Raw genomic sequence first — 25,757 nt, forward strand, 5'->3', positions numbered from 1 at the left:
TGCCGCCTGACTTGAACATTTAGGAATTCACATAAAACTGTTCAACACAACTGGATTCTGAAAATAGAACTTTATATTCAAACTTTATGAATGTGTCTATGAACATATTTTAATAGGTTTCATAGTCGTAACTTACTTGATTTAATGTCAAACAATTTCTGTTTCCATGATGAAAAACCAATCAATAGACCCAGAAGTGATCATCATACCAATTCTTGATAGGCAACAGATAATAAATTCAAGATGAATTGACTTTTAATATAATTAACATAGTGCTACAATATATTTTAATTGTGCATCAGAAATGATCTACTGAAGTTTGATTACCGAGTACCATTTGCTAGGACTTGTAGATTTTACTGTTTCACCTGATCTTGGAACAGAAGCAGACACTTTTATGGATCTCTTCAATAATAGGTGTCACTTGCATTCAGTTTTCCTCCCCCTCAGAATTATTACGAATTAGATGGAAATCTGTGTACAGTCACTTTTCCACAACTGTGATTGGCATGGTCAGAAGGGAAAGCTGACTATGTTCAATCTGCTCGGGATCCTGGAAGCTCTTCCAAGGAGAAACAGTTTTCACTCTGGTAGCGTTCAGCTGAACCACCCACACCTGGAACTTCAAAATTGCCTGTCCTTCCTACTCAATCACATCACAAAAATACATGCCATCCCGTGTTTAAAGAATATTTTGATATTTAAGAAAAAAAAATCAACCTCCATAGTGATGGAAAATGTCAAACCACAACTGAATAGATACAGAAAAGCGACCTCAAGTAGGCGTGAAGGCCAGCGTCTTTTCCCTGGCCACGCTTTCCAGTCACCTGCCCCACATCTGTTATGAGGCAGTGTTTCCCTGCAGGAAAAACTTGCAGCTTCCTCTTAAAACAGTATCCTGAGTCCAGACCGAAAGTTAGCAAGAAGACAGGTTCTAACAGCTGATACTGAGTCTACAGCCGGACATTCTAGAACAGATCGGCACTGAGCTGTTGAAATGTAGGAATTCTGCTTTTGTTGGATCACTTACATTATTTTCTCACTTGTCCTAATTCTCTTGAAGGTAATATCACATTTAGAAGATACTAAGTGACCAAAAGATGAGTATCTTGTGTAGGGTTATCTAACCTTCAGAGAAATATCAGACTTTGAAAAAAAAAATCAACTGCTCTTGACCCCTGTAAAAAACACAAGACAGTCAAAGCCATGGTCGAGGACGCCGAAGTAGGGAGGAAGGTAAGTTTTCTTTAGGCTTTTCCCCTCTTCTGGTTATTGATGGTGAGGGAAAGTAGCTGGGCATGACAGTCTTGGGTCCAACCCAACGATAGTAAAAATGTTGAGTTGGTAGCTGAGATTTGATCCCTTGGGAACTTGAAAATGGCAACATTACCGGAGGCAGAACAATTTCGATGGGTTTCAGAGCAATCACTCTGTCTTCTGAGCGAGGTCTTAGGAAGCTGGTCTGCCGTTCATATGGTCTGGGGTGAGCTGCGTTCTTTGTAAGTGTAGGCGCTAAGGGATTGTTGGCAGGTTTGCCAGGTTTTCTGACCTGTGAGGAAGAACTTGCTGGAGTTGCATTTTTCTGTGGAAGAGATGTTTTTGTTAATATCTCTGGCCGATTAGCTTTTGCATTTGTTTCTCGATTCAGGAACTCAGCGATTTTCATTTGGATCCCATTATTGTCATTAGTGGGAGCTTTTGGCAATGATGTTTTTGATTTTTTCTTCTTCTTCTCCCGTTTTGAAGATTTACCTAACTCAATTCCATCCAGTAGACCTTTTGCTGCAGCCCGGGCCAAAACATCCTTCACAGACACTGTCTCAGATGGGTCCCGCTACAATTAAAAAGAGGCAGTTACTACATGTTGAAGTTGTATATTATAAATTCTCCCAGCATTTCAGTAAAAATAAAAGAGTATCTTTCTTACTATAAAGGAAATGGTTTTCAGTCCTTATTCGCGAATATATCCCATAAACCTCAGCAAATGACTTTTTTTTTTTACTTTAAACTTCCTCATTTGTAAATGTGATAGAAAAAAAAAATTCTAGAGCTTATTTTTTCCATGTGAGCTAAGATGAACTAAATGTTGGCAAAGTGCTTGGAAAGGTAGGGGTGGAGAGCAGATAAGCAAGGATCGCTCAGGAGGAATGGAAAGAGAAAAAGAGGGATTTGGGGGCACCTAGCTGGCTCAGTCAGAAGAGTAGGCCACTCTTGATCTCAGGGTCATGGGTTTGAGCTCCATGTTGCGTATAGAGCTTCCTAAAACAAATGAACTTTAAAAAAAAGGGATTTTTGTGTCACACAGTAAGCACACCATTTCAAAATCTTCACAAAGTACCTAGGTTCCTCTTTATGAGGTTTGCAGTTTCTTAATTCAAAGCATGACATGGATTGGAATTTTCCCCCTTACCTCCCTTGTTAGAACAGAAAGAAAACAACCATTGGTAATTTCAGATGGTTCCATTCTGAAAAATTTATCAGTAGACAGATGTATTTCCTTTAAGGAACACATTGGAAGAACAGGAGGACTAAGCCTGCAATAGATATGAGCCAACAGGAGATGGTTAGAATGACTTGTTTGCCAATCAAGAGAGACAGTAAATTGTGACAATTTTTCTTCTAGTATTGTTTTCTAATCATTTAAGCACAAATCCCAAATAAGAATAAAATGCTGAATCAGAACAATATTATAAATTAAAAGCTCTACTATTTCATATTAGCTCATAATTTATTTTGCTTCCCAAGGTTTCCATCTTTAAACAACCATGCCAAGAATACCAGCCTTTCTACAAATTAAAATCTCTTCCAAGTTGCTAATATGTTAACCAAAAGACTTCCATTATCAAAACAGGTAAATATGTATAGTAATCACAAAGATATAATAGAAAAAAACTTTTACTTTCACATGTTGTCAAAATACAAAAAGTATGACTTCCTTCTTTTGGTTACTTTTTGCACAATTACAATATAAAAATACAGCCTATCGTTTTAACTACATTATTCTTCCCAACCACTTTTTGAGTATTAGTGAATGTGTTACACAATGCTCAAGAAAGTGCATAACAAAGAAAAGATTTTGTGGCAGAAACATAAAAATCTCTAATCACTATTATGTGTAAAATAACATTTTGGTTTTTATATTTACTATTTAATTTCTCATTCAGTAATAAGTGGTTCATTCATAAAAGATAATTCTTATATTCCCATACTTTTACAATTAAAATATATTTAATCAAAGCAATATTTTCCCATATAAATTAAAGTATCAGGAACTCTTTTGTTAATAATTTTGTATATTTTGAAATTTAGCACCATTTTATTTTTTTCAAGTTTTTATTTAAATTCTAGTTAGTTAACCTACAGTGTAATCTTAGTATCAGGTATAGAATTTAGTGATTTAAAACCATTTTAAATGTATATTTATTCATTCACTATTTGCCTACTGTGTGCTAAGTACATAAATATTAATTCTCTTAAATAGTTTACAATTTAGTTGAAGAAACTAATCAGTTTATAATAATATAAAAAAGACCCAATAAGAATGCTGAGCCAAATAGAGGCAAAATCATGTAGGAATACAGAAAAAGGTACAATTAACTCCGGCCATGGGATAGCAAATATGAAGATTCCACAGAAGTACCACCATTGGTGCTGTGTCTTGAAGAATGAGTAAGTTTCCAATACTGTAAAGAAAGTATTTCTAGGTAGAAGAAAGAACACGAACAAAAGCAAAATGTCATAAAAATGTGTGTTCATACCCTACAATCCAGCAGTTGTGCTACTAGATATTTACCCAAAGGATACAAAAATACAGATTCAAAGGGATACATGCATCCTAATGTTTACAGCAGCATTATAAAAAATAGCCAGAGCAAAGAGCCCAAATGTCCACTGACTGATGAGTGGATAAAGAGGATGTGGAATATGTACATAATGGACTCAGCCATTAAAAAGAATATGTTGTCATTTGCAGGGACATGGACGGAGTTGAAGTGTGTTTTGCTAAGTGAAATAAGAGAAAGACAAATACCATATGATCTCACTCATATGTGGAATTTAAGAAAAAAAATAGATGAACATAATGGGAAGAGGGAAAAGAAAAAAAGGAGAGAGGCAAACAATCCGTAAGAGACTCAACAATAGAAAACAAACTGAGTGTCGATGGAGGGATGTGGGTGGGGGATAGGCTAGATGGGCGATGGGGATTAAGGAGAGCACTTGTTATGATGGACATTGGGTATTGCATGTAAGTGATAAATTGCTGAATTCTACTCCAGAAACCAGTATTGCACTGTATGTTGACTACCTAAAATTTAAATTAAAAAAAAATAATTTTAAAAATGTGTTCAGGGTACAGCAAGTATTTCCATGTGGCTGGAACATAAGGTGAGTAAGGGGATGTAGAGGTCGCTTAGGATGCAAACAGACGCAAGTGACTTCAAATGACATGCGAAAAGGTGGTGCAAGTGGTGGTTCTTAATAAATGTTTATGCTGAACTAAGTTGAAATATAATAGCTGTGTAGGTTCCAAAGGCCAGAGTGTCAGCCACTCCTCTCACCAACCTTGTAATGCACAAACTGAATTTCTGAGGCCTATTCATATATATGCTCTACACAAATAGAAATCCTCAAAAAAAATCTCTTTGCATAAGGTAAAGAATACTCTCTCTGAAAATAATGATTTCTTACCAGTTTGGAACATATTTAGTTCCAGAATATAAATAAGAAGGTTGGGATTTTGTCAATCTTAATTTATAATATATTCCTAGCACCTAAAAGAATGCCTCGTACATAATATTCAGTAAATGTTTAATACATATGGTATATTTTAGCTATATATGCTGTCTTTTTTAATGGTAATAATAATCCTAATTAAGATTGGTCAAATTACCTTATAGGAATTGTCCCCACATAACAAAATTATTTCTGAACTCCAGTTTACAGGCCACGTCTTCAAATAATAAGATAACTTAATACCCAGTCTCACACATACCTGCTTTGGATAATCACAGTTGGGATTTGTGGAGTTGATATTTAGATGAGATTTGGGATTTAGAATTGATCCTAGAATGGGTGAAGGCTTGATGATATTGGGATGAGTTAGATGTATTTCATGCATGAGACAAACATCAATTTTAGGGAGCCACAGTAGACTGTTTGGGGTTGAATAGTGTCCCCCCAAAATTCATGTCCATCCAAAACCCAGAATCTGACCTTATTTTGGAAATGGAGTCTTTGCAGATATCATTTGTTGAGATGAGGTAGTACCAAAGTAGAGTAGACCCTAAATTCAATATTGGTGTCCCTATAAGAAGGGAAGATACAGAGACACATAGGGTAAGAGGGCCATGTGGAGACAAAGATTAGAGTGACACAGCTACAAGCCAAGGACACCAAAGATTGTAACAAACAGCAGAAGCTAGGAGAGAGGCATAAAACAGATTCTCCATCAGAGGCCACAGAAGCCAACCAATCCCACCAACACCTTGACATTCAGACTTTTGATCTCCAAAACTATTAGAGAATAAATTTCTCTTGTTATAAGTCACCAGGTTTGGGATAATTTGTTGTGGCAGTCCAGGAAAATAAGACACATGGCAAAAGGAATTTTGGAGATATAATTAAGGTCTCAAATTAGTTAACCTTAAGCTATGCATATTATCAGGGTGGACCTGGCCTGATCACATGAGCCCTTTAAATCCAGGTCTACAGGAATTCTACAGAGTGGTAGGATCCTAGGTTCACCATGTCCCATGGATACAACTTAGCAACTACCAAATCCTAAATGCCTCAGAAATCAATCTGAAGACTAGCAAAACAAACTCCACAACTAAGGTAGGGAAGAGACTACATCAAAGAATGTAGGAATTGTAGAGACTCAGCTTGGGAGAGAAATGGATTGTGGAACTACAGTGGGGAGGGAGCCGTGATCTCAGAGGAGGGTGAGAGACATACTAGCACACAGGAGAATACACAGAAAAGACAAATCCCTATAGCAATGGACTTGGAAAGTGAGAAGTGGGTTTTGTGAGTTCTTTTAACCAACAGGGCTTAAAGCCTGGAGTTTTAAAGGTCTGCATGCTTGGATCTGGGAGACCTCAGAGGACATTGGGACTGCTTTTGAAGAAAAGGCAGGCAAACAGCCTGCAGACATACAGTGCAGAAACACCAATCTGAAGAGTGCCTGGGACACAGAATGGGGAGGTGAGGTTATTTACTCATCTTGGAGCATGTCCCAAAGAGGTAGCATTCAAAGGAGAGATCCCTCCAGAAACAAAGGAACTGGCTGGCATCATTTCCCTTCCTTGCCCTTCAGCATAAGCACAGGGCAGACACTTGCTATCTAACTTGCTTGTACCAGCCCTGCCCCCTCACCCTCTGGAAAAAATGCCCTTTCCAGTCACCCTTGGCTCAGTGTGATGGGCCCTCATTACCAGAAGATTGGCCCAAACCTTGCCAGCATCGTATCTCCTGACCTGGGAGTTTTTGTGAGGCCTCGGTTCTGGTGACAGTGGAGACATGTCTCATTTCACATGCAGACTAGTTAAAATGCACCATATTCAGGCCAGAGACCACACACTGCCCACAACAGGCAAATGGAACCTCTGAAAATGGCTAGCCTGAAGGATAAAGTGGTCAGGACACAACAGCAGAGCACACACTGAAGACACTCCCAGAAGTGCTAAGCCCTGGGAAAAAGAGGACACTACCTGCAGGGCTCTAGAGGACCTTTTCTTCATAAAGCCATTACCCTCAAGAACAGGAGACATAACTTACTTTCCTGGCACAGAGACTTAGACAAAATGAGAAGACAGAGGAATTTGTCCCAAATGAAAGAACAGGGCAAGGTCACAGCTGGAGATCTAAGTAAAACAAATATAAGTAACATGCCTGATGGAGAATTTAAAGCAATGATTTTCCTTGAGAGGAGGCTTGGGGCCCTTGGTGCAAGCCAGGCAGTCCTGAGCCAGTGGCCTCAGATCTGTCTGAAGCAGCAGTCACACCATGGTCCCACTGGTGCCATGTCATTCTGCAGCTCCTTTGGGAGTGAGGTTTTCCAGAACCACTTTGAGCCAGGTATCTGTGTATATGCCAAGTGTGACTATGAGCTTTTCTTCAGCTGCTCAAAGTATGCACGTGTGGCTAGCTTTCAATGAGACCACGCATGCTCATAGTGTGGCCAAGCATCAGAAGCACAATATACCTGAAGCCTTAAAAGTGTCCTATGGCAGCTATGGCAATGGGCTGGGCCCTGAGTTCCTGAATGGTGGCCCCAAGCCAGGACACTCCCACTTCTGAATACTTAGCTGCTCACTGAAGTTGAAAGCAAAGGAACTTCTGCCTCTCAGGAGCCACAGGGCACGCATTTCATACCCATTCCAGCTGAAAACCATGCCCTGTGGCCACTCTAATGATCCCACCTTGGAACTGGAAGCCCAGACACTCAGACAGGGAAGAGGGCTAGCTAAAGAATCAGGAAGTTGTAGTTCTGCACAGGTTCTTCTTGGGAAAAGCACTGGTTTGCAACAGTGGCTCATATCCTGCTGCCAGGATGGCCCCTGGAGGGCCCAGCTGTGGGTTTAACTTAGCCTCCTGCTCATGGGAGTCTCAAGCAGGTGGGCCCTAAGCCTATATTGTTTTGAATGATGATGCACTCCCATTTTATCTTCTCCTCAGCCCACTATCCCCTCCTTGCCTGAACTCACCCCTATGGGACCTGATTTTGAGACAGCCTCCAGCCCTCACCAGCTGTTCCAGCATGGGTCACTACATGATTTGCTCTGGTTAAACCCTCCCAGGCAGTCAGAGTGGTGATGATCTTGGACCCACTGGGAGAGTGGGCCAAGGGGACAGACTTCTGGTCTCTCAGTTATAAGAAGAGAAATCCTGAACCCTGTTTCACGGTCTGTGGGGGTGCACCTTGCCTCACTCAGGCTTAGGGAAGTGGCTATTGCTCCATTACCTTGATTGCATAAGGCCAGGGCTGGAGAGCTCAAAGCCCACAGCTCACACCATCCCAGGAATCAGTGACTATACTATCTTGCACAGGCTTTGAAACTCTTGCCATCTGGGAAGGTGGGTGATGCTGAAGCCCCTTCCCACCTTAACTCTTCTGTGGAGTAATCAGGAGACCAATAAACAAATGGAACCCCCAAAATAAAAAATAAATAAAGTAAATAAAGCAATGATCATAAGGATACTCACTAGACAAGAAAAGAGGGGAAGACATCAGTGAGACCATTAACAGAGATAAGGAATAACATAGCAGAGATAAAGGGTTCAATAAACGAAATGAGAAACATGCTTGATGGAATGAACAGCAGGCTGGGAGAAGCATGGTAATAAAATAATGGCCTAGAAGACAATAATGGGAAGTAAGCTGAACAAAAGAGAGAAAAAAATTATGCAAAACAAGAATAGACTTAGGGAACTCAGTGACTCCATCAAACATAATAGCATTCTTATTATAGGAGTCCCAGAAGAGGAAGAGAGAGAAAGGGGGCAGAAAATTGAAGAAATAATAGCTAAAAACGTCACTAATCTGAAGGAAACAGATATCCAGATCTAGGAGGTACAGAGAACCCCCAACAAAATCAACAAAAGCAGGCAGCCCGGGTGGCTCAGCAGTTTAGTGCCACCTTCAGCCCAAGGCGTGACCCTGGAGACCCAGGATCGAGTCCCACATCGGACTCCCTGCGAGGAGCCTGCTTCTCCCTCTGCCTGTGTCTCTGCCTCTCTTTCTCTCTGTGTCTCTCATGAATAAATAAATAAAATCTTTTTAAAAAAAATCAACAGAAGCAGACCCACAGTAAGACATATTGTTTTTTAAATTTTATCTTAAGTAGGCTCCACACCCGGTATGGGGATGAAACTCACAACCCTAAGATCAAGAGTCTCATGCTTTACTGACAGAGCCAGCCAGGTGCCCTACCAAGACATATTATGATTTAGATGGCAAAATATAGTAATAAAGAAAAAAATATTAAAAGCAGCAGGACAAAAGAAGATAGTTACATACAATGGAACCACCATAAAACTATCGATGGATTTTCCATTAGAAACTTTCCAAGCCAGAAAGAGGTGGCATGATATATTCAAAGTACTAAATGGGAAAAACTTGCAGGCAAGAATACTGTATCCAGCAAGGCTATCATTTGGAATAGAAGGGAAAAAAGAATTTCCCAAAAAAACCTAAGGGAGCTTGTGACCACTAAACTGCCCTACAAGAAATATTAAAGAGGACTTTGAGTGGAAAGAAAAGACCAAAAATGACAGTATGAAGGCAGGAAATAAAAGAGCAGCAAAAATGAATTCTATAAAAAATCAGTCAAGGAACTCACAAAATAGAAGGATATAAAGTATGATACCATATACCTAAAACATGAGGAAGAGAAAAGAATGGGTTCAAACTTAGACAACTATCGGGATCCCTGGGTGGCGCAGCGGTTTAGCGCCTGCCTTTGGCCCAGGGCGCGATCCTGGAGACCCGGGATCGAATCCCACGTCGGGCTCCTGGTGCATGGAGCCAGCTTCTCCCTCTACTTGTGTCTCTGCCTCTCTCTCTCTGTGTCTCTCATGAATAAATAAATAAAATCTTTAAAAAAAAAAAAACTTAGACAACTATCAACTTAATATAGACTGCTATATGCAGAAGTTATATACAAACCTAAGGGTAACCACAAATAGAACACTACTAATAAACAGGCAAAGAATAAAGAGAAAGAAATCCAAATATATCACTAAAGAAAACCAGCAATTCATGAAAGAGAGAACAAGGATGGATCAGAGGAAATCTTCAGAAACAACCACAAAACAAGTAATAAAATGGGAATACATATGTATCTATCAATAATTACTTTGAATGTAAATGGACTAAATGCTCCAATCATAAGACGCAGGGTGACAGAATGGATAAAAAAAAAAAAAAAACAAGACCCATCTATATGCTGCCTACAAGAGACTCATTTCAGACCTAAACACATCTGCAGATTGACAATGAGGGGAAGGGAAGGGGAAACATTTATCATGCGAATGGATGTCAAAAGAAGGCCAGAATAGCAATACTTGTATCAGACAAAATAGACTTAAAAAAAAAAAAAAAAAAAAACTGTAACAAGAGACAAAGAAGGACATTGTATAATGATAAAGGAAACAATCCAACAAGAAGATGTAACAATTGTAAATATTTATGCACCCAACATGGGAGCACCCAAATACATAAAACAGTTAATAACCAATTTAAAGGAACTAATTCATAATAATACAATAATAGAAGGGACCTTAACACCCCATTTACATCAATGGATAGATTATCTAAACAGAAAGTCAACAAGCAAACAATGGCTTTGAATGACACCCTGGACTAGATGGACTTAACAGATATATTCAGAACAGTCCACTCTAAAACAGAATACACATTCTTTTCAAGTGCACACGCAACATTTTCTGAATAGATCACATGTTAGGCTACAAAACAGGCCTCCACAAACTCAAAAACACTGAAATAATACCATGCATCTTTTCTGACCACTGCTATGAAACTAAAAGTCAACAAGAAGAAATCTGGAAAGACCACAAATACATGGAGGTTAAATCACATGCTACTAAATGATGAATGGTTCATCTAAGAAATGAAAGAAAAAATTAAACAGTACATGGAAAGAAATGAAAATGAAAACACACTGGTTCGAAACCTTTGGGATGCAGCAAAAGCAGTTCTAAAAGGGAAGTTTATAGCAATACAGCTCTACCTCAAAAGCGAGAAAAATCTCAAATAAACAACTATCCTTACACCCAAAGGACCTAGAAAAAGAACAACAAACAAAACCTAAAACCAACTGAAGGAAGGAAATAATAAAGATTAGAGCAGAAATAAATGTTATAGAAACTAAAAACCAATAGAACAGATCAATGAAACCAGGAACTGATTCTTTGAAAAAAGAAATAAATAAAATTGATAGACCTCTAGCCAGAATTACCAAAGAAAAAAGGAGAAAGGATCCAGATAAATAAAATCACAAATGAGAGAGGAGATTTAATAACCAACACCACAGAAATACAACCAATTATAATAGGATATTATGAAAAAGTATATGCCAACAAGTTGGACAACCTAGAAGAAATGAAAAAATTCCTAGAAACATATAACCTGAAACAAGAAGAAATAGAAAATTTGAACAGACCAATTACCAGCAAAGAAATTGAATCAATAATCAAAAAGCTCTCAACAAACGAAAGTCCAGGACCAGGTGGCTTCCCATAGGAATTCTGCCAAACATTTAAAGAAGAGTTAGTACCTATTCTTCTTAAATTATTTCAAAAAATAAAAGAGGAAGGAAAACTTCCAAATTCATTCTATGAGTCCAGCATTACACTGATGCCAAAACCAGGTAAAGATGCCACAGAAAAAGAAAACTAGAGGCCAGTATCTCTGAGGAACAGAGATGCAAAATTCTCAACAAAATACTAGCAAATCAAGTCCAATAATACATTTAAGAAATCATTCACCACGATCTGATGTATTTATTCCTGGGTGATAAGAGTGGTTCAAAATTCCCAAATCAATCAATGTGAAACATCACATCAATAGAAAAAAGGATAAGAACCGTATGATCACTTCAGTAGATGCAGAAAAAACATTTGAAGGATGCCTGGGTGGCTTAGTCAGTTAAGCATCTGACTCTCCATCTCAGCTCAGGTCTTGATCTCAAGGTTGTGAGTTCAGGCCCCATGTTGGGCTCCACACTGGCTGTGAGCCTACTTAAAAAAATAATAATAATAAGGGTCCTAAATGAGAAGAACATGCAACCAAGAATACTTTATCCAGCAAGGCTCTCATTCAAAATGGAAGGAGAGATAAAGAGCTTCCAAGACAGGCAGCAACTAAAAGAATATGTGACCTCCAAACCAGCTCTGCAAGAAATTTTAAGGGGGACTCTTAAAATTCCCCTTTAAGAAGAAGTTCAGTGGAACAGTCCACAAAAACAAGGACTGAATAGATATCATGATGACACTAAACTCATATCTCTCAATAGTAACTCTGAATGTGAACGGGCTTAATGACCCCATCAAAAGGCGCAGGGTTTCAGACTGGATAAAAAAGCAGGACCCATGTATTTGCTGTCTACAAGAGACTCATTTTAGACAGAAGGACACCTACAGCCTGAAAATAAAAGGTTGGAGAACCATTTACCATTCGAATGGTCCTCAAAAGAAAGCAGGGGTAGCCATCCTTATATCAGATAAACTAAAATTTACCCCGAAGACTGTAGTGAGAGATGAAGAGGGACACTATATCATACTTAAAGGATCTATTCAACAAGAGGACTTAACAATCCTCAATATATATGCTCCGAATGTGGGAGCTGCCAAATATATAAATCAATTATTAACCAAAGTGAAGAAATACTTAGATAATAATACACTTATACTTGGTGACTTCAATCTAGCTCTTTCTATACTCGATAGGTCTTCTAATCACAACATCTCCAAAGAAACGAGAGCTTTAAATGATACACTGGACCAGATGGATTTCACAGATATCTACAGAACTTTACATCCAAACTCAACTGAATACACATTCTTCTCAAGTGCACATGGAACTTTCTCCAGAATAGACCACATATTGGGTCACAAATCGGGTCTGAACTGATACCAAAAGATTGGGATCGCCCCCTGCATATTCTCAGACCATAAAGCCTTGAAATTAGAATTAAATCACAACAAGAAGTTTGGAAGGACCTCAAACATGTGGAGGTTAAGGACCATCCTGCTAAAAGATGAAAGGGTCAACCAGGAAATTAAGGAAGAATTAAAAAGATTCATGGAAACTAATGAGAATGAAGATACAACCGTTCAAAATCTTTGGGATGCAGCAAAAGCAGTCCTAAGGGGGAAATACATCGCAATACAAGCATCCATTCAAAAACTGGAAAGAACTCAAATACAAAAGCTAACCTTACACATAAAGGAGCTAGAGAAAAAACAGCAAATAGATCCTACACCCAAGAGAAGAAGGGAGTTAATAAAGATTCGAGCAGAACTCAACGAAATCGAGACCAGAAGAACTGTGGAACAGATCAACAGAACCAGGAGTTGGTTCTTTGAAAGAATTAACAAGATAGATAAACCATTAGCCAGCCTTATTAAAAAGAAGAGAGAGAAGACTCAAATTAATAAAATCATGAATGAGAAAGGAGAGATCACTACCAACACCAAGGAAATACAAATGATTTTAAAAACATATTATGAACAGCTATACGCCAATAAATTAGGCAATCTAGGAGAAATGGACGCATTCCTGGAAAGCCACAAACTACCAAAACTGGAACAGGAAGAAATAGAAAACCTGAATAGGCCAATAACCAGGGAGGAAATTGAAGCAGTCATCAAAAACCTCCCAAGACACAAGAGTCCAGGGCCAGATGGCTTCCCAGGGGAATTTTATCAAACGTTTAAAGAAGAAACCATACCTATTCTCCTAAAGCTGTTTGGAAAGATAGAAAGAGATGGAGTACTTCCAAATTCGTTCTATGAGGCCAGCATCACCTTAATTCCAAAACCAGACAAAGACCCAACCAAAAAGGAGAATTACAGACCAATATCCCTGATGAACATGGATGCAAAAATTCTCAACAAGATACTGGCCAATAGGATCCAACAGTACATTAAGAAAATTATTCACCATGACCAAGTAGGATTTATCCCTGGGACACAAAGCTGGTTCAACACCCGTAAAACAATCAATGTGATTCATCATATCAGCAAGAGAAAAACCAAGAACCATATGATCCTCTCATTGGATGCAGAGAAAGCATTTGACAAAATACAGCATCCATTTCTGATCAAAACTCTTCAGAGTGTAGGGATAGAGGCAACATTCCTCGACATCTTAAAAGTCATCTATGAAAAGCCCACAGCAAATATCATTCTCAATGGGGAAGCACTGGGAGCCTTTCCCCTAAGATCAGGAACAAGACAGGGATGTCCACTCTCACCACTGCTATTCAACATAGTACTGGAAGTCCTAGGCTCAGCAATCAGACAACAAAAAGACATTAAAGGCATTCAAATTGGCAAAGAAGAAGTCAAACTCTCCCTCTTCGCCGATGACATGATACTCTACATAGAAAACCCAAAAGTCTCCACCCCAAGATTGCTAGAACTCATACAGCAATTCGGTAGCGTGGCAGGATACAAAATCAATGCCCAGAAGTCAGTGGCATTTCTATACACTAACAATGAGACTGAAGAAAGAGAAATTAAGGAGTCAATCCCATTTACAATTGCACCCAAAAGCATAAGATACCTAGGAATAAACCTAACCAAAGATGTAAAGGATCTATACCCTCAAAACTATAGAACACTTCTGAAAGAAATTGAGGAAGACACAAAGAGATGGAAAAATATTCCATGCTCATGGATTGGCAGAATTAATATTGTGAAAATGTCAATGTTACCCAGGGCAATATACACGTTTAATGCAATCCCTATCAAAATACCGTGGACTTTCTTCAGAGAGTTAGAACAAATTATTTTAAGATTTGTGTGGAATCAGAAAAGACCCCGAATAGCCAGGGGAATTTTAAAAAAGAAAACCATATCTGGGGGCATCACAATGCCAGATTTCAGGTTGTACTACAAAGCTGTGGTCATCAAGACAGTGTGGTACTGGCACAAAAACAGACACATAGATCAGTGGAACAGAATAGAGAATCCAGAAGTGGACCCTGAACTTTATGGGCAACTAATATTCGATAAAGGAGGAAAGACTATCCATTGGAAGAAAGACAGTCTCTTCAATAAATGGTGCTGGGAAAATTGGACATCCACATGCAGAAGAATGAAACTAGACCACTCTCTTTCACCATACACAAAGATAAACTCAAAATGGATGAAAGATCTAAATGTGAGACAAGATTCCATCAAAATCCTAGAGAAGAACACAGGCAACACCCTTTTTGAACTCGGCCATAGTAACTTCTTGCAAGATACATCCACGAAGGCAAAAGAAACAAAAGCAAAAATGAACTATTGGGACTTCATCAAGATAAGAAGCTTTTGCACAGCAAAGGGTACAGTCAACAAAACTCAAAGACAACCTACAGAATGGGAGAAGATATTTGCAAATGACATATCAGATAAAGGGCTAGTTTCCAAGATCTATAAAGAACTTATTAAACTCAACACCAAAGAAACAAACAATCCAATCATGAAATGGGCAAAAGACATGAACAGAAATCTCACAGAGGAAGACATAGACATGGCCAACATGCATATGAGAAAATGTTCTGCATCACTTGCCATCAGGGAAATACAAATCAAAACTACAATGAGATACCACCTCACACCAGTGAGAATGGGGAAAATTAACAAGGCAGGAAACCACAAATGTTGGAGAGGATGCGGAGAAAAGGGAACCCTCTTACACTGTTGGTGGGAATGTGAACTGGTGCAGCCACTCTGGAAAACTGTGTGGAGGTTCCTCAAAGAGTTAAAAATAGACCTGCCCTACGACCCAGCAATTGCACTGTTGGGGATTTACCCCAAAGATACAAATGCAATGAAACGCCGGGACACCTGCACCCCGATGTTTATAGCAGCAATGGCCACGATAGCCAAACTGTGGAAGGAGCCTCGGTGTCCAACGAAAGATGAATGGATAAAGAAGATGTGGTTTATGTATACAATGGAATATTACTCAGCTATTAGAAATGACAAATACCCACCATTTGCTTCAACGTGGATGGAACTGGAGGGTATTATGCTGAGTGAAGTAAGTCAGTCGGAGAAGGACAAACATTATATGTTCTCATTCATTTGGGGAATATAAATAATAGTGAAAGGGAATATAAGGGAAGGGAGAAGAAATGTGTGGGAAATATCAGAAAGGGAGACAGAACGTAAAGACTGCTAACTCTGGGAAACGAACTAGGGGTGGTAGAAGGGGAGGAGGGCGGGGGGTGGGAGTGAATGGGTGACGGGCACTGGGTGTTATTCTGTATGTTAGTAAATTGAACACCAATAAAAAATAAATTAAAAAAAAAAGAAAGAAAAATATGTGAAGTTAGAAAGACAAAGTGGATACCAGGGGATTTATTTTACAACAATTTGTTAGGGTGTTCACTTACATTTTTTAATAGTTTTACATATATTACATAATTTGACAAAACGTTTATCCCTTTTCTAAGTCAGCAAAAATATACATTTAATTGGGTAAAGTAATTCTTCAATAAACATTTGTTGAATGAATGTACAAATAAATGAATGATTTCAAAAAAAATAATAATAATAATAAATAAATAAATAAATAAATAAATAAATAAATAAATAAGCATTTGCAGAATACAACATCCATTCATCATAAAAACCCTCAAAACCCTCAACAAAGTAGGTTTGGAGGGAACATACCTCAACATAATAAAGGCCATATATCAAAGACCCATAGATAATATCATCTTTAGTGGGGAAAAACTGAGAATCTTTCTTTTTTCCCCAAGGTCAGAAATAAGACAAGGATGTACATTCTCACCACTTTCATTCAACATAGTACTGGAAGCCCTAGCCACAGCAATCAGAGAACAACAACAACAACAACAACAACAACAACAACATAAAAGGCATCTAAATCAGCAGGGAAGAAGTAAAACTTTCACTATTTGCAAATAACATACATGCAAATGTATAGGAAACCCATAGGACTCCACTAAAAAACTGCTAAAACTGATTCATGAATTCAGCAAAGTTGCAGGATGCAAATCAAGATACAGGAATCTGTTGCATTTCTATACGCCAATAATTAAGCAGCAGAAAGAGAAATTAAGAAAACAATCCCATTTACAATTGCACCAAAAATAATGCCTAGGTATAAACCCAAAGAGGTAAAAGACCTGTACTCTAAAAACTATAAAACACTGATAAAAAAAATTGAAGATGACATAAAGAAATGCAAAGATATTCTATGCTCAAGGATTGTGAGAATTGTTAAATATTAAAATGTCTATACTACCCAAAGCAATCCACACATTTAATGCAATATCTATCAAAATACCATCAGCATTTGTCATAGAACTAGAACAAACAATCCTTAAATTTGTAGGGAACCACAAAAGACCCCGAACAGCCACAGCAATCTTTAAAAAAAAGCAAAGATGGGATGCCTGGGTGGCTCAGTGGTTGAGCGTCTGCTTTTGGCCCAGGGCATGATCCTAGAGTCCTGGGATCGAGTCCCGCATCGGGCTCCGTGCAGGGAGCCTGCTTCTCCTCTCTCTGCCTGTGTCTCTGCCTCTCTCTCTGTGTGTCTCGTGAATAAATAAATAAAATCTTTTAAAAAAAAAAAAAAGCAAAGCTGGAGGCATCACAATTCCAGACTTCAATATGTATTTCAAAGCTGTGGTGATCAAAATAGTATAGTACTGGCACAAAAACAGATACATAGATTAACAGAACAGAATAGAAAATCCAGAAATAAACCCACAATTATATGGACAATTTATCTTTGACAAAGCAGGAAAGAATATCCAATGGGAAAAAGACAGTCTCTTTAACAAGTAGTGTTGGGAAAACTGGACAGCCACATGCAAAAGAATGAAATTGGATCACTTTTTTACATCATACACAAAAATAAGTACAAAATAGATTAAAGACCCATCTGTGAGACCTGAAACCATAAGAATCTTAGTAAAGAGCATAGGCACTAATTTCTCTGACATCAGGTGTAGCAAGTTTTTTCTAAATAGATCCCCTAAGTCAAGGAAAGCAAAAGCAAAAATAAGCTATTGGGATTACATTAAAATAAAAAGCTTCTGCACAGCAAAGGAAACAATCAACATAACTAAAAGGCGACCTGAGGAATGGGAGATGATATTTGCAAATGACGTATCCAGTAAAGGGTTAGTATCCAAGATTATATAAAGAACTTATAAAACCCAACACCCCAAATCTGAATAATCCAATTTAAAAATGGGCGGAAGACAAGAAAAGACATTTCTCCAAAGAAGACATCCATATGGCCAACAGACACATGAAAAGATGGTCATCATCACTTATCATCAGGGAAATGCAAATCAAAACTTCAATGAGATAGCACATCAACCAGTCAAAATGGCTAAAAATCAACAACACAAGAAACAAGTGTTGGCGAGAATATGGAGAAAAAGGAATACTCATGCACTGTTGGTGGAAAAAGCAAACCGGGCAGCTGGGTGGCTCAGCGGTTTAGCACTGCCTTCAGCCCAGGGCGTGATCCTGGAGACCCAGGATCGAGTCCCATGTTGGGCTCCCTGCATGGAGCCTGCTTCTCCCTCTGCCTGTGTCTCTGCGTCTCTCATGAATAAATAAATAAAATCTTTTTTAAAATAAAGAAAAAGAAAACTGATGCAGACACTGGAAAAGTGGCTTTTGAGGATCCTCAAAAAGTTAAAAATAGAACTACCCTAGGATGAAGCAATCTCACTACTTGGTATTTACCCAAAGAATACAAAAACACTAATTCCAAGGGATACAGTGCACCCCTCTATTTATAGGAGCACTATTTACAATAGCCAAAATATGGAAACAATTCAAATGTCCATTGCTTGAGGAATGGATACAGAAGCTACACACACACACACACACACACAATGGAATATTATTCAGTCATAAAAAAGAATGAAATCTTGCCATTGGCAATGACATGGATAGAGCTAAAGAGTATAATGCTAAGTGAAATAAGTCAGTCAGAGAAAGAAAATGCCATACAAATTCACTCGTATGTGGAATTGAAGAAACAAAACAAGCAAGCAAAGGGAAAAAGAAAGGCAAGCCAAGAAACAGACTCTTCAGTATAGTGAACAAACTGGTGTTTACCAGAGGGGAGGTGAGTGGGGAGTTAGGGGAAATAGTGAAGGGGATTAAGAGTATACTTATCATGATGTTCACTGAGTAAGGTATAGAATTGTTCGATCACTCTATCATATATCTGAAATGAATATAGCATTGTATGTTTACTATACTGGAATTAAAATTTTTTAAATATTTAAGAGATAATCTAAAAACTATTTGTAATTTATATGAAAAAGTTAATATATGTAATATACAATAAAACATATAAAAAGAAAAAGATGAATAATACAGTTGAAAAAATGGTAAAGAACACAAGCAGACAACTTGCAAATTAATAGCAATAACCATAACAATGAACATTTATTGAACATTTATGTATCAACATATTAATATATTCAATCTCCATAATGATCCATTAAGGTAGATAATATCGTAACCCATGTTACAGCTACTTCTCCTTCTTCTCCTTTCACAACACCTTTCTCACACAACAAAAATAGGCACCTATCTCATCTTAGTGCACTGTCCCAGGATGTTAAAATCTCTAGGGGGCTAACAAAAAGACAACTCAAGACTGGTTTTCCTCTCCCAATGCAAAACAGAGTTTAGGTAAGAAATCTTGAAGAGGGTTCCAAACTCTTACCAAAGCTCTGTTCTTGAACTAACTTCTTGCTTCCTGCCCCCCTCCCCTTCTCACTCCCTTCCTGTCCTCCCTCTCCTTCCCTCCCCTTCTCTCTCCTTCCTTATTTCTATCTTTGAATTATAATTAGAAATAAATCACACAGGCATATTAACATGTTTATTTAAATTAATAAAGTCAGACTTTTCCTGATGAGGTTAATTTGGTTTTAGCAATGAGAACTAGTTTTGTAAAACAGGTAACAGATGATATATTTTTCCACAAATTAAGTAAGATAAATGTGCAGCTCCAAAGATTTAACAGAAATATACTTAAATCCCATGTAATATAATATTCCAGAAATATTCTGCAATTATTTAAATTTATGATGAAAAATATTAGATGTCAACTTTATTTTTTTTTTAATTTTTATTTATTTATGATAGTCACAGAGAGAGAGAGAGGCAGAGACACAGGCAGAGGGAGAAGCAGGCTCCATGCACCGGGAGCCCGATGTGGGACTCGATCCCGGGTCTCCAGGATCGCGCCCTGGGCCAAAGGCAGGCGCCAAACCGCTGCGCCACCCAGGGATCCCCCAGATGTCAACTTTAAAACGGAAAAAGATCACAGTTATTTAAAAAATGGTAGGGAGTATTTGAACAAAAATGTTTGAAGACTACGGCTCTGAAACCTTCAACACTACACTGCCAGTCAGTAACTGCAAAAGTGCCCAACCTCATTCACGGAGAAATGGAAATTAATTAGATTGGTAAAGATTTAAGTCTGATAAAACACAGCATTGGTGAAGCTGTGGAGAAATAGATTAATAAGAGTGTATATTTTGGTGAGTAATTTGAGAAGACCAATTACAATTTAAAATGTCCACAACTTTTGGTTCCTGAAAACCTGAAAGATTACACATCAAACTGTTAACATGATTATTTTTAAGAGCCTGGAATTTAGAAAAATTCATTCTTTTTAAATTTGGTATTTCTGTAATGTTTGAAGTTTTTACAGTAGAGAATGAGGCGGGGAAAGTAGCATAAACCCAAGGCAAGTATCATGATAGCTAAAGTCCAAAAATGAGCTATTTTTGGAATATTAAAAGGAAATTTAAACAACAGGTGATTAGATTCAATGGCATATAATACTGCTTTCAGACCTAAATTCTCCTACTTTGGGAATTAAGAAATGATTCTCAAAAGCCATACAGTATACTTCCTTAAGCAATTCATAAGCTCTTTCAACAGCATCCTTAGCAAGTAGTTAAATCTCTTGAATATATATTTACTCTCCAATTTTAGCCCAAAACCCACATTATTCTATCTTCATGTCTTTAAATATTACCTGTGTCTTTTATACCATATCATGGATTAATCATTCATCATGGCTTACCTGAAATAAAATCTAATGAAATAAAATGCAGATGTTTCTCCATTTTTGCCATAGTATAGTCGTAGAAAACATCCCTGACAGACAAAATCGTTCACATTACGAATTTGGTTATATACCCGCAATAATTCTCTTTGCCACTAGATGGTGATTTAGCTAATGCAGTGTTGGGAAGCTATCAGAACAGGAGGTTGGCCCTTAGCCACCAATAGGAGCTACTACTACGTAAGGAAGTAAAGTTCACTAAGAAGGAAAATACAAGCATAATTAACATATCCACTTGTGAACAGCAAAGGAAAAGATATCAAGTTAAAAGGAAGGAGCAAACCATATACATGTTAAGAACCTTCTGTAAGAATTAAAGGGAAAGTTCTGAACATGACAAATAAGTAAAAAATAGAAGACATGTTTTAAAATACCTATCATACAGTCTTGAAGAACTAATTGGTGCCATGTATTTTTAGATCTACTCTTTATTTTGATGTCCACAGTTCAGATGGAATAGTGCTCTTCCCCTCTACGCCTACTTCCCTGTAGCATTTAACCCAGAATCTACTTGAATTATTTAGGCCATTTTTACCTCCGTCTTTGTGAGGGACAAAGGCTACAAGGGGCTAAGAAATGTGTTTTCAGATAATAAACATCCAATTAAATAATTTTCTATCTCCTTCCTAAGGTTTTTTTATATACTTATTTTTCTTGTACTGAGGCATACATGTATATAAAACTCGGGATATAAATATTTAGACCCAATTTAATCCAAAAACCAATCAACTCAAAGTGAAAATGCCTTTAGCTTTACTAACAACAAAAAAAGAATTTTTAGTAGTACAAGAGAATGCTCATGCCAAGCCATTGTAAAGGCTCTACAGAATTTACATTATAGTTGTAAGAAGTTAGCTTATTTGGTCATGTTAAAGTATAACGAAAAGGATGTGGAATGTCTTCACATAACTTAGAGAATCATAATCATTCACTCTCAGAAATATTTGAATTCAAAACGATCCTTTCCTTTCTTACCTATAAGGCTGTACTTTATTCCCCAGGTCCTGAAATTCCAGTGCTTTTTTAACAACAGCTTCATTTTCTTCTGGATAAACTGAACATGTGCAATAAACGACTGCTTGAGCTTTAGTAACTATAAAGAAGGTGTAATTAATAATAATGACCCTATTAACAATCCTAAACAGATTTATATTTCCAAACATCTATTTGATACTACTACCACATGGTTGTGAAAGGAATGATTTCCATAAATGCTTGCATGATTTCCCTTTAAAGCACACATTAATAATGTAAATCTGTGGCCAATAAGTAAAGTAAATCTAACTGGATTGTATAGAAATTGAAAATTCTTTTTTTTTTAAGTTTTTATTTAAATCCCAGTTAGAAAAAATAAATAAATCCCAGTTAGTTAACATACAGTATAATATTAAAAGTTTCAGGTGTAGAATTTAGTGATTCATCACTTACATACAACATCCAGTGCTCATCCCAACAAGTACACTCCTTAATTACTCATCATCCATTTAACCCATCCCCCATCCACCTCCCTTCCAGCTTGTTCTCTATAGTTAAGAGTCTGCTTTCCGGTTTGCCTCTCTCTTTTTCACCCTATGTTCATCTGTTTTGTTTCTTAAATTCCACATATGAGTAGAATCATATGGTATTTGTCTTTCTCTGACTTCATTTACTCTCTAGTTCCATTCACATTGTTGCAAATGGCAGTATTTCATTCCTTTTCATGGCTGCCTACATTCCATTGTGTGTGTGTGTGTGTGTGTGTGTGTGTGTGTGTGTGTGTGTGTATACCACCCCTTCTTTATCCACTCATCAGTCGATGGACAAATGGGCTCTTTCCATAATTTGGCTTTTGTTGATAATGCTGCCATAAACACCAGGCTGCATGTATCCCTTGGGATCAGTATTTTTGTATCCTTTGGGTAAATACCTAGTAGTGCAATTACTGGATCATAGGGTAGTTCTATTTTTAACTTTTTGAGGAACCTCCATACTACATTCCAGAGTGGTTGCACCAGTTTGCATTCCCACCACCAGCATTAAGAGGGTTCCCCTTTCTCCACATCCTCACCAACACCTACTATTTCCTGTGTAGCCATTCTGACTGGTGTGAGGTGGTATCTCATTGTTGTTTTGATTTGTATTTCTCTATTGATGAATAATGTTGAGCATCTTTTCAAGTGCCCGTTAACCATCTGGATGTCTTCTTTGGAAAAATGTATTCAAGTCTTCTGCCTTCTTAACTGGATTATTTGGTTTTGGGTGTTGACTTTGATAAGTTCTTTATAAATTGTGGTTACTAAACCTTTATTGGATATATATTATTTGCAAATATCTTCTCCCACTCTGGAGCTTGCCTTTTAGTTTGGTTGACTGTTTCCTTTGCTGTGCAAAAGCTTTTTATCTTGATGAAGTCTCAATAGTTCAGTTTTGCTTTTGTTTCCCTTGCCTTTAAAGACATGTTTAGCAAGAAGTTGCTGTAGCTGAGGTCAAAGAGGTTGCTGCCTGTGTTCTCCTCTAGGATTTTGATGGGTTCTTGTCTCACATTTAGGTCTTTAATCCATTTTGAACTTATTTTTGTGTATGGTGTAAGAAAGTGGTCCAGTTTCATTCTTTTGTATGTTGCTGTCCAGTTTTCCCAACACCATTTGTTGAAGAGACTTTTTCCTACTGGATATTCTTTCTTTCTTTATTGAAGATTAGTTGTGGGTCCATTTCCAGGTTTTCTGTTCTGTATCATGGGTCTATGTGTCTGTTTTTGTGCCAGTACCATACTGTCTCGACCATTACAGCTTTATAACTTGAAGTCCAGAATTGTGATGCCTCCGGCTTTGCTTTTTTTAAGATTTCTTTGGCTATTCAGTCTTTTGTGGTTTTCTACAAATTTTAGGATTGTTTGTTCTAATTCTGTGAAAAATGCTGGTGGTATCTTGAAAGGGATCACATTAAACGTGTAGATTGCTTATCTTAACAGTATTTGTTCTCCCAATCCATGAGCATGGAATGTTTTTCCTTTTCTTTGTGTCACTTTCAATTTCTTTCACCAGTGTTTTATACTGTTCAGAGTATAGATCTTTTACCTCTTTAGTTAGCTTTATTCCTATGTATCTTACAGTTTTGGTGCAATTGCACATGGGATCAATTCCTTGATTTCTCTTTCTGCTGTTTCATTATTGGTGTATAGAAGTGCAACAGACTTCTGTCCATTGATTTTGTATCCTGTGACTTTACTGAATTCATGTTATCAGTTCTAGTACTTTTTTGGTGGAGTCTTTTGGGTTTTCTAAATAGAGTATTGTGTGATCTGCAAATAGTGAAGGCTTGACTTCCTCCTTGCTGATTTGGATGCCTTTTATTTCTTTTTGTTGTCTGATTGCTGAGGCTAGGGCTTCCAGTACTATGTTAAATAACAGTAGTGACAGTGGACATACCTCTCTTGTTACTGACCATAGAGGAAAAGTTCTCAGTTTTTCATCATTGAGGATGATATTAACTATGGATTTTTCATAGTCGAGGTATGTTCCCTCTATCCCTACTTTGTTGAGGCTTTTTCATGAATGGATGTAGATTTTATCAAATGCTTTTTCTGCAACTATAGAGAGGATCATATGGTTCTTATACTTTCTTTTATTAATGTGGTGTATCATGTTGATTGATTTGCCAATGTTGAACCACCCTTGCAGCCCAGGAATAAATCCCACTTGATCGTAGTAAATGATTCCTTTAACATACTGTTGGACTTCATTTGCTAGTATTTTGTTGAGAACTTTTGCATCCATGTTCATCAGGATTATTAGCCTATAATTCTCCTTTTTAGTGGGGCCTTTGTCTGGTTTTGGAATCAAGGTAATAATGGCCCCATATAATGAGTTTGGGAGTTTTCCTTCCATTTCTATTTTTTGGAACAGTTGGAGAAGAATAGGTATTAACCCTTTTTTAAATGTTTAGCAGAATTCCCCTGGGAAGCCATCTGGCCCTGGACTTTTGTTTGCTGAGAGAGCTGTTTTATTTTGCTTTTTAAAGATTTTTTTAAATTTGTTTGAGAGAGAGGGAGTTTGTGGGGAGAGGCAGAGGGAGAGGGTGAAGGAAAGAATACTTAAGTAGACTCACCACTGAGTGTGGAAGCCCATTGAGACTAAATCCCAGGACCCTGAGAGATCATGACCTGAGTCGAAATCAAGAGTCAGATTCTTAACCAACTGAGCCACCTAGGCACCCCTGTTGGGAGATTTTTGTTGGTTATCAGTCTGTTCAAGTTTTCTATTTCTTCTTGTTTTGGTTTTGGTAGTTTATATGTTTATATGTTTCTAGGAATTTATCCATTTCTTCTAGGTTGTCCCAATTTGTTGGCATAGAGTTTTTCATAATATCTCTTATAATTGTATTTCTGTAGTGTTGGTTATTATTTCTTCTCTCTCATTTGTGATTTTATTTTTTATTTATTTATTTATTTATTTTCATTTGTGATTTTATTTATTTGGGTCCTTTCTCTTTTCTTTTTGGTAAGTCTGGGTAGGGGTTTATCAACTTGATTAATGTTTTTAAAGAACCAGCTCCTGATTTCATTGATCTGTCTGGAAATTGGAAATTCAATCAATGTGATCAAGCCAGTCACAAACACAAATACTACTACTACTACTACTGAGCTTGATACTTCAGGCATTCTCCCCATGAGCCATATCACATAACTAGAAACAGACTTAGATATGAATTCCAGTTATTTACTTAACTGCTGTATGAACCTGGGAAAATTACATAAACTCTCATTTTTCTTCTGTAAAATGAGATACTACTACTATCTGCACTCATTTATTCACACATATCAAGCACCTACTACGAGCTAAGCACTATTCTAGGCATCCAAGATATACAGACAAAAATCCTTGCCCCTGGGAAGCTTGTT

The 25,757-nt window shown here is 37.5% G+C and overlaps 1 protein-coding gene across 1 annotated transcript in view; it reads right to left on the bottom strand.

Annotated features, from left to right (window-relative positions):
- Positions 1-55: 55 nt before the first annotated feature.
- NSUN7 (NOP2/Sun RNA methyltransferase family member 7) overlaps positions 56-25,757 on the bottom strand; it is a gene marked incomplete at its 5' end in the record, with an annotated part of 59,697 nt that continues 33,995 nt past the window's right edge. The window contains 3 exons of the mRNA XM_072784805.1: positions 56-1,834; positions 2,411-2,534; positions 21,854-21,971. Of these exons, the coding sequence (XP_072640906.1) occupies positions 1,199-1,834; positions 2,411-2,534; positions 21,854-21,971 (878 nt within the window). The remainder of the gene's footprint in view (positions 1,835-2,410; positions 2,535-21,853; positions 21,972-25,757) is intronic.

The sequence above is a fragment of the Canis lupus genome, chromosome 2, assembly GCF_048164855.1.
Source record: "Canis lupus baileyi chromosome 2, mCanLup2.hap1, whole genome shotgun sequence".
Taxonomy (NCBI): Eukaryota; Metazoa; Chordata; class Mammalia; order Carnivora; family Canidae; genus Canis; species Canis lupus.